The sequence below is a fragment of the Varanus komodoensis genome, unplaced genomic scaffold (assembly GCF_004798865.1).
Source record: "Varanus komodoensis strain SLA01 unplaced genomic scaffold, ASM479886v1 scaffold25, whole genome shotgun sequence".
NCBI classification, from domain to species: Eukaryota; Metazoa; Chordata; class Lepidosauria; order Squamata; family Varanidae; genus Varanus; species Varanus komodoensis.
In genome coordinates, this window is record NW_025335661.1 from 8,316,668 (window position 1) to 8,333,722 (window position 17,055).

At 40.7% G+C, this 17,055-nt stretch overlaps 2 protein-coding genes across 10 annotated transcripts in view; both read left to right on the top strand.

Moving 5' to 3' along the window:
- The first annotated feature begins 1,891 nt into the window (after positions 1–1,891).
- On the top strand, positions 1,892–10,194 carry MRPL44 (mitochondrial ribosomal protein L44). Of its 2 annotated transcripts, none has more exons than XM_044432711.1 (4): positions 1,892–2,085; positions 6,133–6,601; positions 8,379–8,557; positions 9,890–10,194. In XM_044432711.1, the coding sequence occupies exons 1-4, from the start codon at positions 1,922–1,924 to the stop codon at positions 10,059–10,061; spliced, it is 984 nt and encodes a 327-aa protein (XP_044288646.1). In that variant the 5' UTR covers positions 1,892–1,921; the 3' UTR covers positions 10,062–10,194. The 2 variants fall into 2 exon arrangements, with proteins under 2 accessions (XP_044288646.1, XP_044288647.1); XM_044432712.1 differs by lacking the exon at positions 1,892–2,085 and adding an exon at positions 2,130–2,538.
- A 4,505-nt stretch (positions 10,195–14,699) lies between these two features.
- The window catches only part of AGFG1 (ArfGAP with FG repeats 1), a 32,641-nt gene continuing 30,285 nt past the window's right edge, over positions 14,700–17,055 (top strand). For 3 of the 8 annotated variants that reach the window (XM_044432863.1, XM_044432869.1, XM_044432864.1), the window contains exon 1: positions 14,820–15,299. In XM_044432863.1, coding sequence (XP_044288798.1) covers positions 15,133–15,299 — 167 coding nt within the window. In that variant the 5' untranslated portion in view covers positions 14,820–15,132. Of the gene's footprint in view, positions 15,300–17,055 lie in introns of all 8 variants that reach the window. The other 5 variants (XM_044432868.1, XM_044432862.1, XM_044432861.1 and 2 more) reach the window with 5 other exon arrangements.

A 17,055-nucleotide genomic window follows, 5' to 3' on the forward strand; every position in this document is an offset into this window, starting at 1 on the left:
AAAATCCAATCTAGCAAGCTTCATTTATGTAAAAGACAACATTTGGGTATCTTTCTGTAAAAAGTGGTATTCATATATTCTTTTTTTCTTTTAAAAACGATAGAATTTGTTAAATTTGTTATGCTATACATTACATCATTTTTAAAAGAACTTCAAGAAGTCTTGCACTATATTAGGGCTGGATGTTAGAATACTGGCCACTCTTTTGCTGAATGTGGATACAATGACTTAGGTGGATCATTAACAAAAGGTAACCATAGTATTCTGTCACAGCGAGGAAAGAAATTCTGGAGCTTAACAATAAAACTGATCAAGGTATAGACAAATAATATGAGTGTGCCAAGAAGATGTCTGATACTCAGAATGACATAATGGACAAAACTTTATCTTGTGTTTGCTGTAGAAGAAACACCAACAGCGCACTTAAGTACTAACCATTTGACAAAGCTTGGAAGAGATCAGTACATGATGTATGTGAATTTAGTAACTGATGCTACTTAAGTCAGCATAGGCTATTTTTTTTTTTTTAGATATACTGAGTTGATTTTTTCCCTGAAATTAATTGCTGGCATATTGTTTAACTATTTACCTTAAACTAAAAGGGTGTTGAGAGAAATATTTCATCATATAACTTAGCCCTATCTTCCCCAACTTGGCACCCCCTGGACTGGTGGGAAATTCAAGATGCACGAATTGGACCAATTCCTGGAGATGGCGGCTATGGCAACTAGCCCTGATTGGATATATGCTATCTCAAGTATCAGAGGCAGTATGCCTATGTACATCAGTTGCTTAGGTACACAGAGCAACTATTGCAACCTATTACACTCATGTCTTGCTTGTGGGTTTTCAGTGGGCAGCTTGTCCACTATATGAACAACACTGGACTAGACACTACACTCCTGGTCTGATTCAGCATGGCTCTTCTGATATGACTACAGTTCCCATTACTTTTGATCATTACCTGTGGTTTTATTTTACAATCCTAGCAAGAAATAGTAACCCCTTTAAAAGACTGTAGCATAGACTCAACTATTAAGCACTTCAAAATACAAATTTATTTTACAAAGTTTTGTAGGCACTTTGAGTACAGGCCTTTGTTCTCTACAAGAATATTCTGGATTCCCCCACCCCACCCCACCCCGTGCGCGCTTCATTATTTGAAATACAAGTTGCCGTACATGGCTGAAACTCCTCTTATATTTGAAACCCTGGGGCCTGTACTTTTTTAAAAAAAAATTGTATCGAAATCTTTTTTATTGTATTTGCATTTCGTATTTTTGTATTGAACGAATTGTTGTTACGTGCCAAGCTTCAGATATTGGGTGCTACAGAAATAAACCTAACACTCAGGGCCAGTGGGGTGTGTAATGTCCCGAATACATGCTGCTGTAAAAGTATAAGCTGATTTTGCTCTTGTCTGGAGATCTACATCAGATATTGAGATAAAGAGCTTTGCAATGAAGCAAGGAGGGGCAACATATGTTCGTGTCCTTAAAGACATAAATATTCCAACTGAATCAATCAACAGTTATCATAAATTCTTCTCCCCCAGGAAATGAATGTATGCCTCCTTTTAATCTCCGCAATGATTTAGCGAGGTAGGTTAGGGTGAGGGCAGAGACTGGCCAGAGATCCTGCAATAAAACTCCCTTGCTGAGTAGGCATTATAACACTGGATCTCCTCAGATCAACATACCAGCCAATGCACTGCATTTCTTTTGCGTTATCTGTTCAGCCAAAAGGCACTATAGAGTCCTAGCCCACCTTTCTCGAACTGGACCCCATTTGCGACACTCAACCAATTCCGATTTCTGCAAGCTGCGGAACCTAGTTAGCCGGAACATGAAGGGAGGTGGTGTTGGTTTCCGGGCGGCTGTTTTAACGGGTCGTCCTCCTGTGCCTTGCCGCTTTCGGGACAATGGCGACGGCGTTAATTCGGTCTGTGTTTCTGAATGGCACCAAGGGCTTCCTGGGTGCTCCGGTTGGACATGCTGCGCTTCGCGTCCAACCACGTCGAGAAAACAAGCGCTGGGTCCGCGCTTACTTGGAGCAACAGCGGCGGCTCGAGCCTCCGAAGCCCCGGTGAGAGGGGGTGGGGGCACAAAGAGCGGAGATTTCGGGAGGCCCGCACATCTTGTCTCTCTGCAGAACTCTTCAGGGACGGCCTGAAAGGATCGGTGCTGGCCAGGGGAGTTCCATTTCGACTAGGATGGCTACGTGAGAGGAGAAAGGTTCCTGGACTGGAGGTGTTCGAACGAAGAGGAGCTTAGGAAGCGTTTGTTTTCCTGATCTAAAACTGCCGATTTCAGGCTTACCACGAAAGCAAGCTCCTCTGTAGAGCGAGAATTATTTATTTAGTATATTTACAGCCAGTCTTTTTTTTTTCCTACAAGGAACGCAGGGAGTATTAATGTACCTCATCTCAGTGAAGTCATGCCTGCTGGCACTTCCAGACAGGAATTGTGCCATAGTGCATGTTGTTGTTTTTGATTTTTTAATTATATTTATACTGGGCCTTTTAAGGAACGCAATGTGGTATGTGTGCTTTTTATTTTCTCACTCAATTATCCTGTAAAGTTAGACTGAGAGGGAGAAGCCAAGTAAGATTTATGACTAACTTAGCCCTAGTTCAATACTATTAACTACTCCATAGTGGTATCCCTTTTACTCCCTGAGGGGGAAATATTCCCACTTAATTCCACTTGTGTTACAGGAAGGCTGCTCTATCCGTGGGCAGGGAGGAACTGCATAACTGTTCCTTAAATTCCTCAGAACTAGCTGTACAGAAGTAGGACTAGTGCTTTTGATATATTGACACCTTCAAGCAAGCTTAACCAGCTATCAGATTTATATATGTAGTAAGAACCCTATTACAATGAAACTAAGCTCACTTGCTTTCATGGCACGTGCAATAGTGCATCCCTATTATCTGAAGTTGGAGTTTGTCCGCTCTATTTCCTTCAGGTGAACCGCTGAACAGCATTGGGGTTGAATACAGCTTTATCCATTTGTCTGTTCTCCCCCGGCTTCAACATGTGTCATAAAAAGTTATGAACAGCTTAGCAACCAACTAATGAATGGCTTCAAGCACATGGACACATTAAGTTTTCAAAGCAAAACAAGGTTTGCACTACTAGGATCCCCATAGTATGCATGGCAATTCAGATATCTAGGTTTCATGGCCCTGAACCAATGGTGAAGACAGATGGACAGAAACACACCCTCCCGTATTATAGATTATTATTAAGAGTAAATCAATATTGGTTTTACTAAGAGAAACACATATTCCATGTTTTTACACCTGCAAAGGTTTAAAGGTAGCTTTCACCTTTTCAGACTTCTTTTTTAAGCAAAATGTTGTCCATTAACCTAGTGCAGTGGTGGCGAACCTAAAAGGTTCACCATCACTGGGTAAGGGTTAGAAAAATGAGGTGTCCTGTCATGATTTTGATGGTTGGAATGGGCAGAAAGGATGAGCTGGGTAGAAAAGGCTACTTAAGGAAGACTTTTTCAAAATCATCCTCTTTTTAATGAATCTTTAGCCCTGTACTAAGGTCAGGGGTGTGCACCAGGGCAGGGTTAGGGTTACAAAAACGAGGTTTCCTGGCATGATTTTGATGGCTGGAATGTGTTTAGAATGGGCAGAAATGATGAGCTGTGCAGAAAAAGCTACTAAAGGAAGGCTTTTTCACAATTGCCCCTTTTGGTGGTATTTTATCCCTATATTAGGGTTAGGGGTGTGCACCAGGGTAGGGTTAGTGTATTTCATGAATGAGATCAGCAATGAAAGGTGTGGAAGAATAGTAGTTGCCATTAAAAGTACTGTGTATCTCTAGGTTTCTGGGATCCAGATATTACTGATTTCCAGTACATAAAATGTGTGATGATCTCTCCAGCTTTGTATTAGTTTACTACACTGAGGATGGAATCCTGTGCACATTGACCTGGGATAATGTTCTATTAAACTCAGTGGCAGTGCTACTTGGGTAGATATGCAGAGAATAGGACTTTAAAGTGCTTTTCATGTGGAGCTGGCAATGTAAAAGTGGCTTTAAGGAAAAGGGGGGTACAAATTTGTATGTTTGTACATTGATAAATCTGGTCCTAACCTGATTTTCAGGATATGTTTTCAGTTTATACTCATTTTCTTCACCCTAAATATTGTGCATGGAGGAGCATTTTGAAAGTGGGGTGTTAGTTGGTGCTCCTCTACAAAATCCTTCTCTGCAAAATCACAGCTAGTGAATCATAAAGAAATTCTGGCATGCTATATATCATAGGTCCTCAAACTACGGCCCATGGGCCCAATCCGGATCCATGCCCATTTAACCGGCCTGCCCCAGAGGTTTTGCGTGTGTGCGGGCACGAGGCTTACTCGCTCGGATAAAACGATCTCCACTCGAGCAAGCAGCTGCCTCGCCCCGTGCGCCCCCCACCTCGTGTGACCCCCGCTCCCGCCTTGCACATGCGTGCATGCCCCCCCCCCCCGCCAGCACTGCCTTGGCGGCCCACGCCCACTGCTGACACCTTTCAACTGGCCCCCCGTTGGAAAAGTTTGAGGACCCCTGCTATATATGAACATAATCATGCTGTTATTTGTAATTAACACTGCTATTTATTGTTTATATTAAGTTTAAATATATATATAATATTTCCTTCTTAAAGTTCTAGTCAGGTAGTTATATCCATGAATTTACTACCCTTGCAATTAAGTTTATATAGGGATATTCACATATATTTTGCACCCTGAATTATACTTTCTTTAATAAACCTAAAACAATTAAATTATGCTTTTGAATGAATTGCATGACCATGTTTGCCAAAACTGATTGATGACTTACTATCTGTGGTGCTGAGATTTTAGAAGAGACACACCCATCTGGTACAAAATGTCCCGTCTGGTACACAATGGATGGACAGAAACCATCCTTGTTAGAAAGTGAACATATCCTGCAAGTTATGTTAGGGTTGGATTAACTGATCTAGATTTATAAATGTCTATATGTCATTTTTCCTATATAGATCATTGTGAACTGTCCAGAGTGGTTCAGCTAGAAATGAAATTAATCATAATTTGACATGGGCTGTACTTGTTCCACAAGGTGTGGGGACAAGAAATGTGGGTTATGCATTATGCAGAAATGAAGTAGTTTTGGTTCTTCTGCCCCACTACATTGTTTTCAGTGTCCCTTTTGTGTAAGACTTGTTAGGATTAGTTTGTTTGAATCAACGGAAACATCTTCATTTCAAGGAAGCCTGTGGTGTGCTATACGGCAAAAGGGGCAGAGGCCTTTCATTTCCGTACTTGTATTTCACACCTGCGGTTTGTTCCTGCTTTCTGCTGGCCTGATCAACATTAGGTACATTAATTTACCCTTGTAGAAATTCTCTATGATCTGGAGCAAAAATAATAATTCTTTTGTGGAAATGAGGTGAATTAAAGCAATTAAAGACAATGTTGATAGAATTCTGTTCTCAAAATGCATTTACTAGTAGCAATTATTTATTTTATTCCAGAAAAACTGTTTTATTGCACATAACACACTTTAAAGATTTGCATTCCCACATTTGGCATTTTCTCTTTTTGTTTTATTTTGATCATATGTAGCTCTGAGAAGCCTTGTTTATTTTAATTTTATTTTTGAAAGAGTACAAACACAAACACTTATAACACTAAAAATGAACAAAAAAAAGAGAAAAATATATTTTAAAAAGTCACACTTAGTGCACCCCTCCACCAGGACCATGGCTATATAGTTTGTTTTTGGTTGGCTGGTTGGTTTTTTTTTTTTTTTTTTTTTTTCTTTTTCCTTTTGGCTTCTTTTTTCTGATCTTTCAGGAATACCCCCTTCCATCCAAAATTGCTTTGCATCCATTGAAGGTTTAATACCCTCCCCTTTTATTAATACATATTCAATAAAACAAACCCCCATATTATTAAAATCATTCTTCTTTATCAGTCCTTTTTTCACCCTAATCCCTCATGTCAATTTATCATTAACAGCTATAGTCCAAACTTTTTAATAACATTAAATTAACTGAAGATCCTGTATCTCCTTCCAGTTCTTTGCTATTACTGATGTTACCAAATTTACTGTTAATTCTTTAATATTTTATTTTTCTTTCTAGCTCTGAGAAGCCTAACTGGGATTATCATGCAGAAATAGAGGCTTTTGGCCACCGGATAAATGAGGAGTTTTCATTGAACCTTCTGAAAACCGCATTTGTAAATTGTTGTTATATTAAACATGAAGAATCCAAACGCCAAGCACTGGGAATAGAGAAGGAAGCAGTTGCTCTTAATCTCCAGGACAATAAGGAACTTTCTCTGCAAGGAGCATCTTTTGTTTGCTCTTACCTCCAACAATGCTTTGAAGAGGCATTTCCAAAAATGCCACCTGCAGGTATTGAAGCACTTGTTAACTATCTCACCAGTGAAGAATTAGTGTCTTATTTGGCCAGAAATCTGTCTCTTCAAGATATGACCCTTTGTGCAGATTTTCCTGTGCCGCCTAATGTGCTTCGGCAGACTTTCTTTGCCGTAATAGGCGCACTGCTTCAAAGTAGTGGCTCTCAGAGGACAGAGATCTTTGTGAGGGTAAGTTATTGCTTGGTATAACATTATTATGTATAGCAGAATTAATTGTTTGTTTGTACCCATCCAGGGCTACAATGCTGCCTGACATAACATAGGAATAGTAAATTCCATCCTGTTGCTCAAACATCAGTAGGCCATAATCTTCTACAGCTTCTACAATTAGATATATTTAATGATTAAAGCAGTTAATGCATGCACATCCAACTAGGTTGGGAGAATACTAGGTTGGTAGAATATTATGTTTTGTTACTGCCCAATGCCCTCCATATGTTTTGGCCTAGAAGTCTTAGCATTCTTGTCCATTCGCTATCCTGAATAAGGCTAGTGGGAGTTGATCTTGCCTGATTGGCAAAAGCTGGTCTTGTGGGTCTTGGAGTAATTTGTTCGGTCTGATAAATGTCAGTGACTGCTACATGAAATGGGACCCTCTAAACTGAATTAGGGGTAAGTTTCCTTTAGGAGAAATAATTTTGTCCCCAAATGTATTTGAGCTTTTATAATTTAAACAACAGTGTCTTTAATAAAGTAAGTTTCCGTAGACCAGTCTAGTGCAGGAAAAATAAATTATTTGGATGGTTTTTCCAAACTTACTACCCAATAAGAACATAAATTCTCAGTTAGTTTAGCTTTCTGCTAGCACAGCAACGTACCCTCAAAGGCAACCACACCTAATACCTTCTTTTTACTTTTATATTTTCACACTTGGACAAGTGATATGATGTGTTATTGTACTGGCTAGTTACTATAATCTTTGCACCCACCTCTTTAGACTTTTCTTCCCTTACATCATTTTACCCCTTTCTGTTAATAACCTAAAGAGAATTGTACTCTGGCTACATTCATGTGCCCTGGTTTTAACCATATGATGTTCCTTGGTAAGTCCTGGCTCAGCATGCTTACAAATCACAATTGCTTTCCTTCCCTTTTCTGCTCTTCATCTATCAGTTGGAACATGCTGATGGTTAGTTTCTTCTAGGATGATGTCCAGTCTTCATCTTTGCTAACTTTAAACATGCTGATATAAGGGCTTTACTTAAGAGAAAATGCTGATGCTTGATTTAAATCTTTAAAGCTAACCCTTCTGGTGGGCTTAATAACTTTTGGCCCCCAGTGTTCATAATTCAAGCTTATATACCTTTCCCTGATGTAGCTTCTGATTCTTACATCCTTATGTATATGGAGAGGCATCATTGTACTCCCTTTGAAGATCAGAAATAACTTTAGCTTAACTGTTGTTTCTTTATAGATTTTCTTGTGTGCTTAATGTCACTGTCAGCATACTATCAGCCTGTTTGTAGGAACTAGCTCAGATCACCTTGACAGACTGGCTTTTAACTACCCTCAAAAGAAGGATGCAATGTGCCTGCCTCAGTCTCATTAAGTTAGATGAGGCTTCTCTGTACTAGCACACTAATGGAAATAGCCTTGGCTATGAGGAACTTGTGAACTGTGTTTGTTTTAGAATAGACAGTGTGATGTAGCAAAAAACATACCTGTGTACATATTAATTGTTCTGATTGACTTTTAATACATTGTGGATTCTATAATAGTCTCAACTTGCCAGCCAGCTTGATTGAATTGGTACCTATAATTGAAATAATGCATATATTTTGACACCGAAGTATCACTTTTTAGCATTTTTGCACATTAACAAGAGCAATTTTATTCTTTGCAATTCTGATTATCAATTTAAAATACTTAATTTACTGTACTTGTTTTTACATGCCAGGTAACCAAAGCAAGTTGACTTACGAAAATTGCCCCTTTTTATATTCAGGACTTCTTCATTCCTCAACTGATAGGAAAAGAACTGTTTGAGATGTGGAATGTTATCAACCCCATGGGCTTGCTGTTGGAGGAACTGGCAAAGAGGAATATATCTGCTCCAGAATCAAGACTAACCAGACAGTCAGGAGCTACCACTGCACTGCCCTTGTACTTTGTTGGATTGTATTGGTTAGTAAGGCTTCAGATTGGTTCTAATGAGCTTACTGACTGTGAATGTTGGGATCATGCCTTTCCTGCCATCTGGGACAGCTTATATTTCTTCCAGGCCCACTGATTGTATATGTAGATGTTTGTTTGCATGAAAAATGCAACATGCATAGGCCCAAACTGCACAAAACATCCTTTGAGAATTGACTGTGCATTTAGGGTCTAGATATATTGGCATGAGAGACTGCAGATGGCGCAGTGGTTTAAACTGCTGTGCTGCTGGGCTGGTTGATCGAAAGGTTGCCAGTTCGAATCTACACAACGGAGTGAGTTCCCATTGCTCTGTCCCAGCTCCTGCCAACCTTGCAGTTCAAAAGCATCCAGATGCAAGTAGATGAAAAGGTACCACTTTGGTGGGTGGGTAACAGCGTTCCGTGCACTTCGGTGTTTAGTCATGCCAGCCACATGACCACGGAGACTGTCTGCAGACAAATGCTGGCTCCCTCGGCTAGGAAACGGAGATGAGCACTGCCCACTAGAGTCAGGCATGACTGGACATAATGTCAAGGGGAAACCTTTACCTTTTTATATTGGCATGAATCACAAGAGTAGATCTTTAGAGGACTTTAGTGTGGCACAGATGGAATCCCACTTGCAGTGGCTTACAGCCAGTAAAATAATCTGCACTGGCTTTTTATCCTCATGATTTCTGAAAAGTCTGAGGTATATCGTATAAAAGAGTTGCATTTTCTCTGATTTGGATATGTGTACAACATAAAATCAGTGCAATAGAACACAGTAAGAAGTATAAGAGCAGCAAATAAGATCCATGAAAATAGAAATCCAGAAAAAATATTAAGTTGGACCTACACAGTTGGCAAATCATTGGTAACTCTGGACAGTGCTATTTGAGTCCTACAGGATTAATTCTCCAAATAAAAATGTTTTCTATATACAGGGAGTTTGCACCAGGAAATACAGATTTATTACCAAAGGCAGTTTGATATTGTACAGTTCAGAAACATGTTAACACCATCTGCAGTCATTATGGACAAAATTCTAATAGTATTCAAAAAGTTTTAAAGAACTCATTTCTATATGTTATGGCCTTTTTATTTTAGAACTGCTCAAATGTATTATTTATTTGATTAAAGTAATTCTATACTGTTCAGATTAGTGTAATGCTCTCAGAAAGATTTACAGAAAGCAATTAAAATATACAGAAAGCATTCTGTTAATATTTATTACATTGCTCTTAGTTGTTAAAGGGATGCTCAATTGCTGTTGCTTTTATTTATGTTGGAATGCATGGTAACGATCAAGAAGTCATAAAATTATTTGTTTTCCTTTCAGTGATAAGAAACTTCTGGCTGAAGGTACTGGTGAAACAATATTAGCTGCTGAAGATGAGGCTGCCCGTGTGGCTCTGCGAAAACTTTATGGGTTCACTGAGAATAGGAAACCCTGGGTTTATTCTTCTCCACAACAGAAGCAGAGAACACAAAGTGCCATTAGCAGCACTTAGGCAGAAAAAGTTATTTCTTCTACCTGCAGTGAGGCTTTATTTTAAGTTTAAAGTGTAATGAGTCAACAGTTATGAAAACTGAGTTGTAAAAATATCAGTTTCCCTTCCTGTAAATAAATTTGGTGATAGAAGATTTTTCTTTCCACTTAGTATCACTTTGGAAAGTAGTTGTTGGATTGAACAAGCAACTGGTTCTCCTTGGATTGATTTACCTTCTGTGAAATAGAAACCTATTAAATTTATATCCTTTTTTCTTACAAATAACTCAAAGCAGCTTATATAATCTTCCTCCTGCTCTTAGTCTTATCCCCACAGCAACAACCCTATGAGGTAAGTTTGGCTGAGAGTCTGTGACCAGGCCAAAGTCACCCAGTTGGCTCCATGGCTGAGTGGGAACTAGAACCCATATCATCTGAGACCCAGTCCCACAGCTTTACCCACTATACCATACTTGGTTGCGCTATGTGGGATTCAGTTTTTTATTTGAAGTGTAGATCCAACTTTTGACCTATATTCAGTTTCTTGGGCAGGGTATTTATCTTTTGTAATTAGCTGCCTTACCTGTGCAGGCAACCCTGCAGTGACAGTTGTTTTGTGGTATCCAGTAGAATTACTCATATTTCTAAATCTCCTTATATCTGAATTAGATGGATTATTTGTGTTATATTTTAAGAAGCCCAATGTGGTAAATCTGTCTGATGAGTACAAACACCACTCCAGTAGAATTTTGGCACCTGTATGTTCAGCCTCAATGAGTATGTGTTACATGCATGAAATCTATCGGCACACAAAGCAGAATCTTTCGCCAGTTATTTCCATTCCCAAGAAGGAACTTCACATGTATACATCTCCACATACATAGGAGCTGTTCTCACTGAGTGCTGTGGTTCATTGTTGCTCCATTGTGGTTTGTGCGCGTGGTTTTCTATACACCTGTCAAATATATGTCCTATTATACACCTACAAAAGGATTTATAATGTCAGCTGGAAGAGAATTTGATCATCAGAATATATGAAAGCAGTAGCAACAAAATAGTTGTATATAATTTCTCATAATGAGGAATGAAATATATATATATCTGAAAGGATTGATTATTGCAATGCCTGGTTTCACTTATTTCCATTATTTACTAAATATAAGTCTGCCACAGAAATTCTGCTACATTCATCCAGCATGTTTAGCATTAATGGAACTGAATCAAAGGGTACAGCAAAAATGTATCTTTGCATTACATTTTTCTTCCGCATAAATTTGATCTTTTAAACTTGTTTAAAGAAAAGTGGCTAATATGGAGCAAGGATTTACATGGGGCCCTATCTCCACAGATTGCAGCATTCATTTCATTGTGAAGCGAAGAGCATTTTTTTAATCCTTTGTACTGCATTTCTGTATCTGGGAGGAAAATGAATATCTCTATCGCTCCCAAATTGAAATTCCAGCATCTTTATTATCATCCGTTGAGGCCATGGCTGGGCCTTGTTGTACTTTCTTTTGTTCAAGATGTGCACTGCAGGCATTGGTTCAAGTTGGTTTGTAACACATTTTTACAAAGGTTTTACCCATTTTCATTGAAACTCCCTACTTGACACTAGCCTGATAGGTCCTGTTTAGTTTTGCAAAATCACATAATTCACTAGGAATTTCCCCTATGTAAATTTCACTGGAATGGATGAGTGTGTAAGACCATAGATTCCACTATGAAATATTTTCCCCAGAGTGTAATGCACATAGAAATTTAGACATGAAAATGAGAGCTGATCTTAGCTTTTAGAAACATTCATCTGTATCTAAGCATGCTTTCAGTTCCTATTTGTTTAAAAATGGAATGCATTTGTGGCATTAAAACCCCTTGAATTAGCTTCTTAGAGTGGAAATGAATGTTAATGTTAGAAGCTGCAGTTTTACAGACCAGTCCCCATGTACCAGTTATGCTGGCAGGGTATGAAGAGAAGATATGCTGCTGCTGTCAAGGTCCTATGAAGGTCACTGCATCTGCTACACAGCACTCTGTTGAGCTATCCAATGCACAGGAGCCCTGCTGGAGTGACTGGCTGTCAACTCATATGCCTTTTCCTTTCAAAACCTCCACTGTCCCTGAAAATGTTAAGTAAAATATTCAACATTGCAACATATAGTGTGTCCATTGCTAGAGAGTGGTACATTGGTATTACTTCCATCCCATTGGAGCAGGATCTGACTTTGCTTGTTTCAGGATGGGATTCTGAGTGAAGACAAGGAGCATGATGGGAGTGCAGTCAATGGTTCCCCCTTTCTGGTCACCCAGTTCCCTGTACTGTAAAGTGTCAAGAATCGGGTACAGAGCTGGAATTGCTGCTGCTCCTGTCACTGGGTGTGAAACAGTTAGTTTGTGGGGATATGGTATGAGGAGTGGGGGGTGGCTTCAAAAGGGTATTAGATTCATGGAGAATAAGGTTATTAATGGCTACTAGTTCTGTTAACTACAGGTTACCTACAGTCTCGGAGGCAGTGTGGGTATGTGTGCCAGCTGCTGGGTAACGTGTGTGGAAAGGTGCTGCTGCACTCCTTTCCAGCTTGTGGATTCCCCACAGGCAGCTGCTTGTGAACAGAACACTGGATTAGATGGACCTTCGGTCTGATACAGCTTGGCTCCTCTTAAGTTCTTAAGATACAGTTTAGGAAAATATATTCTTCAGCACATTTCCATTATAAATCAGTAATTAATCAAAATTGGAGCTTCAGTAGGAGCCAGTATGGGCAAATCGTTGGACCTAAGATTTGGAAGGACTTTAAATCCCAGCTCAGCTGCGAATTTGCTTAGGTACCTGAGTCACTTTTATACTCTGTCTCCTAGCCTGCAAAATTACAAACATCCCTCTTCTAGAGAAATGGTGAAGAAAAATCAGTTGAGAACTCTGAGCCACATGTCTTGCATTAAGGCTATGCAGACCTGCCTCCTCAGCACAAAAGAATACAGAAAGTTGGCACAATGTGATCTCATGTCAGTGTAATGTATGAGTGAAAACAGCCTAGACTGCTCATGAAGTTTAGGAACCACAAAGCAAGAATGTTTAAATGCCCCATCTGTCAATAGGAACAGCAAGTCAATATACAGTTCTTGTGAGTTGAATGAAATAAGGATAATTGGACTTACATTTTAAAAACTAATATGGAAAATTAATCATCATTTGCATAGTGCTTTGGAGTGTTCAGTGGGCTTCCCAATTTGTAGTGCAAGACATTTCTAAATGCCAGGTTCCTAGTGCTATCAGCCAAAAGGCAATCTGCCTTTCTTCCTTAACAGAATTCTGTTCTTCTGGTAAGAAAAAAGGCATGATGGGAAATATGGCAGGACTATAAGTGGAAAGTTTCCTTCCCTCCCATAAAATTCCATGGATGAGGCAAAGCAATGGCAAGATGAAAACCTTCCCAGAAGCATCTTTAGTCTTCTAGTTGCTGCATTATACCTGTTCACATTGTAATGAAAGTACAATCTCCAGGTCAAAGCTGAGCTTTAGAACATGCTGAGTTCTAATGATAGTACCTCTGAAGATGTGCTGAATGCTTCCTCTCACTACTGAAGAACCACAGTGAAGCTGAACCACACAATCTGAGATTGATGCATCCTTTTTATTAGGCATCTCTCATGTTTTAAGTAAATATCTATTGCTCTCATATTACTAATCAGAAACGTCTAGCTACTGCAATAACTCATTTGCAGTAGTTGCTATATAAAGAAAGGCCAATTTTGCATTCTCATGAGCCAATATATTCCCATGATAGATCTCCAGGGGGCAACTGTGTCCCACCATCTTGCAAATCCCAACAATCTTGAGCTGGCCAAATTCTAGAATGAAATCAAAACTACATAGCCGTAACAGTTATGATAAGCCAGAAAGCGAGAGAAGAACATAAGAACACAATGTAAATATCAATTATCACAAGGTGAATATGAGAAATCAACATACTCCCTTGAAGATCCTATGGAGACTGAATGGTCCTTTGATTTCCTGGGACACATGTTGTTTTTAACACTGCAAAACGTCTAAGAATTATGCACTGGGGGAAAGCCATAGCTCAGCAATACAGCACTTGCTTTGAGTGCAGGAGATTACAGAGGTTTACTCCCTGGTATCTCCAGGGAAAAAGATCTCAGGTAGCAGGTGATAGAAAAGGCTTCTCTAAGCTCTCTCTGTTTCCGGGAGGGCCAAGACGCATCTTTTTAAATTAGTCTTAAAAAACTGTTACCGTTTTCAAAGTTGCTTTTAAAGTTTGACTGCTTATTTGTAACTGGTTCCAGAAAGGCGGCACAAAAATACTGTTTTCTTCTCCTCGTCTTTCTGTCACGAGACCTCAGGAGCCACCATTTGCCAGAATACACAACACTGGGATGGTGGGGGCCACTCGGCCCACTTGCTGCCGTTCGGGGCATTCAACACGAAGTCAAGAGGGCGAGAGCGCGCGCGCCACCATCCAACTGCTCATGGACCACCACCGGTTGATTCCCTCGGCTCTCCGTCTCCATCTCCACCTCCACCTCCACCTGCTCTCCTTTCCCCACCGGAATCCCGCCGATGCCTGCAACCAACCCTATTGCTCCCTCTCTCCCCTTTTTCCTCCGTCCTGTTATCTTTGGAAGGTCACGCCAGGTAACTGGCCCCCATAGGGAGAGGCACTCGGTGAATCCTCCCGGACGGAAGGGGGCACTGTTCGACGCCCTTGACGCGCGAGCGAGGGCTTATCGCCGAGCCCGCGGCGTTCCCCTCCTTGTTCGTTCTGGGAAAGGTGTCGCGCAGGTTCCGCCTGAGCTCGTCATTCAGCCGCCCCGGGCCCGGCTCTGTTGCGCGCCACCGCTGCCTCTGCTCCTCCTCCTCCTCCTCTTCCTCCCGCTTCTTTTCGTCCGTTGAGCTCTGCGTGTGCTCGCGCGCACCGCGGAGGGCGCAGTCCAGGCCTTGCCCTCTCCTTCCCCTTTCCCCCCGCCGCGCCTCAGGCGGGACAGTCCCAGCTTCCCCCGCGTCGTCGTCGTCGTCTTCCTCCTTCTCCGGTTGGCGTGAGCGGGCAGGGAACCGGGTTCCTCCACCGGCGGAGGCCATGGCGGCGAGCGCCAAGCGGAAGCAGGAGGAGAAACACCTGAAGCTGTTGCGGGAAATGAGCAGCCTCCCGCCCAACCGCAAATGCTTCGACTGCGACCAGCGCGGCCCCACCTACACCGACATGACGGTGGGCAGCTTCGTGTGTACCTCCTGCTCCGGCATCCTGTGAGTTGAGGAGGGAGAGAGAGAGAGGGGAAGGCAGGAGGGGTGACCTCCTGGCGGGGGGAACAAGCGAGAGCTGCAGGCAGGCGGTGGGAGGGTGAAGGAGTTGAGGGAACATACGTGCCGTGGGGCTGGCGACGGTCCACTCCCCAATACCATATTTTCTTATCCGACGGGGGCGTTGGTTGTTGGTAAAGGATTCAGTTGCAGTGGGGGGCGGGAGGCCTTTGGGGACCTGCAAGGAGACTGACTGAAGGGTGGGGTGATACTTCGTCTCCCACCCTGCACCTTATCAGTTGCTCCTTAATACTATGGGAAAGAATTGAGTATAATGCGATAGTGTTGGCTGGAGTTGAACAGAATGAAGAGCTCATATTTGTAGGGAACTGATAAGAATTGGCATGAAACAAGGGGGTTGGGGTGATAACGGGAAGGATAGTCTAGGCAGAAGAAAGCATCTGAAAGCAAAAGCTGATGGGATTAAATTGGTAGGTGAATTCGGTTTGTAGATTCTTCCATCATTTCTTGGATTCTGATGAACTGTCCAAAGTAGGGTAAGGATTTTATTTCCTCTCCTGTGGTTTGAATATTCATAATGAAACTGCAAAATATATTTTTCTTTTAATTTTTTAAACATAATTTATTGAGTCCCCTGTTTAAGTGGGCTGTGCATGGTAGGTCTCCAGGAGCACATGGAAGGGTCATGTGTCAACTCCGATACTAATCCTGAAAGCATGTAAAATGGGTGGGGAAAGTTTGTCAGATACTTTTTGCACATGTATTGTTTTAGGATTTTTTGTTATGCCTGTAGCTGAGATGACATATACATTTTTGCTGGGGTGCATAAGTGTTCATTGCTTCATGATAATTGAATTTCCCGAGCAAATTAAATGTTTATCCTGAGGGCTTTCAGGACAAAATAGATGAATAATTACTTGTTAATCTCTCGATGTAAGTTTATTTCAGCAGTTATTAGAATATCAGCACATTTGTCTGCTCTCCTATACCATTTGTTTTCTTCAAGAATATGGTGTTAACAGGACATGGTTTAGTCATTTGTTGAACCTCCCATCTCTTGATTTGTTTGAATTGCTTATTTTTGCTGGTACTTTGATTACCTCTGTTGTTAAAAATGGCTCTTAAAGAATAACTAAAATAACCAAAGGTGCATTGTTTCCTATGTTCAGCTACTATTATTTGTGATCTAGCCCTATTTTACATGAGTAAATACAGTTATTCACATACTCTTAATAGGAAAGATTTTTGTTAGTAGTAGTACTCAGTGGCATCTGATTATACTTTAAAAGATGCACCAGATTGATTTTTTTTCTAATTCTTCTTTGCATGTACATAGTAACTGTCCTATCACTATTTCCATTGAGTCACTAATCCTTCCTGCAGTAAACTATAATCTTTATATAGAGGTGTGCCTTAAGGTACTTTTAAGCTTCCTGTTTAATAGCTGCAAACATCTGTACTTCTCAGTTTTCTCTCCTCAATTTTTGAACATATTACTGGTTGCTGGTGACATGGTTACTGTTGAACCTGTAGTTAAACTTAACAGGCATTGGCAAAATGTGGTGCAAGTTTCTATTGGGAGCACAGGGCACCTGGGCCAAGTATATGACCTTCCTGAAAGGAGAGGAAAAAAGTAGATCCTTAACCTACTATAGACAGAGTATTCTGATGCTAGTAAAATTCTTATGATAAGCATGATTTGAATATGTATGGAGTGGGGAGAATTACAATCCTTATAATG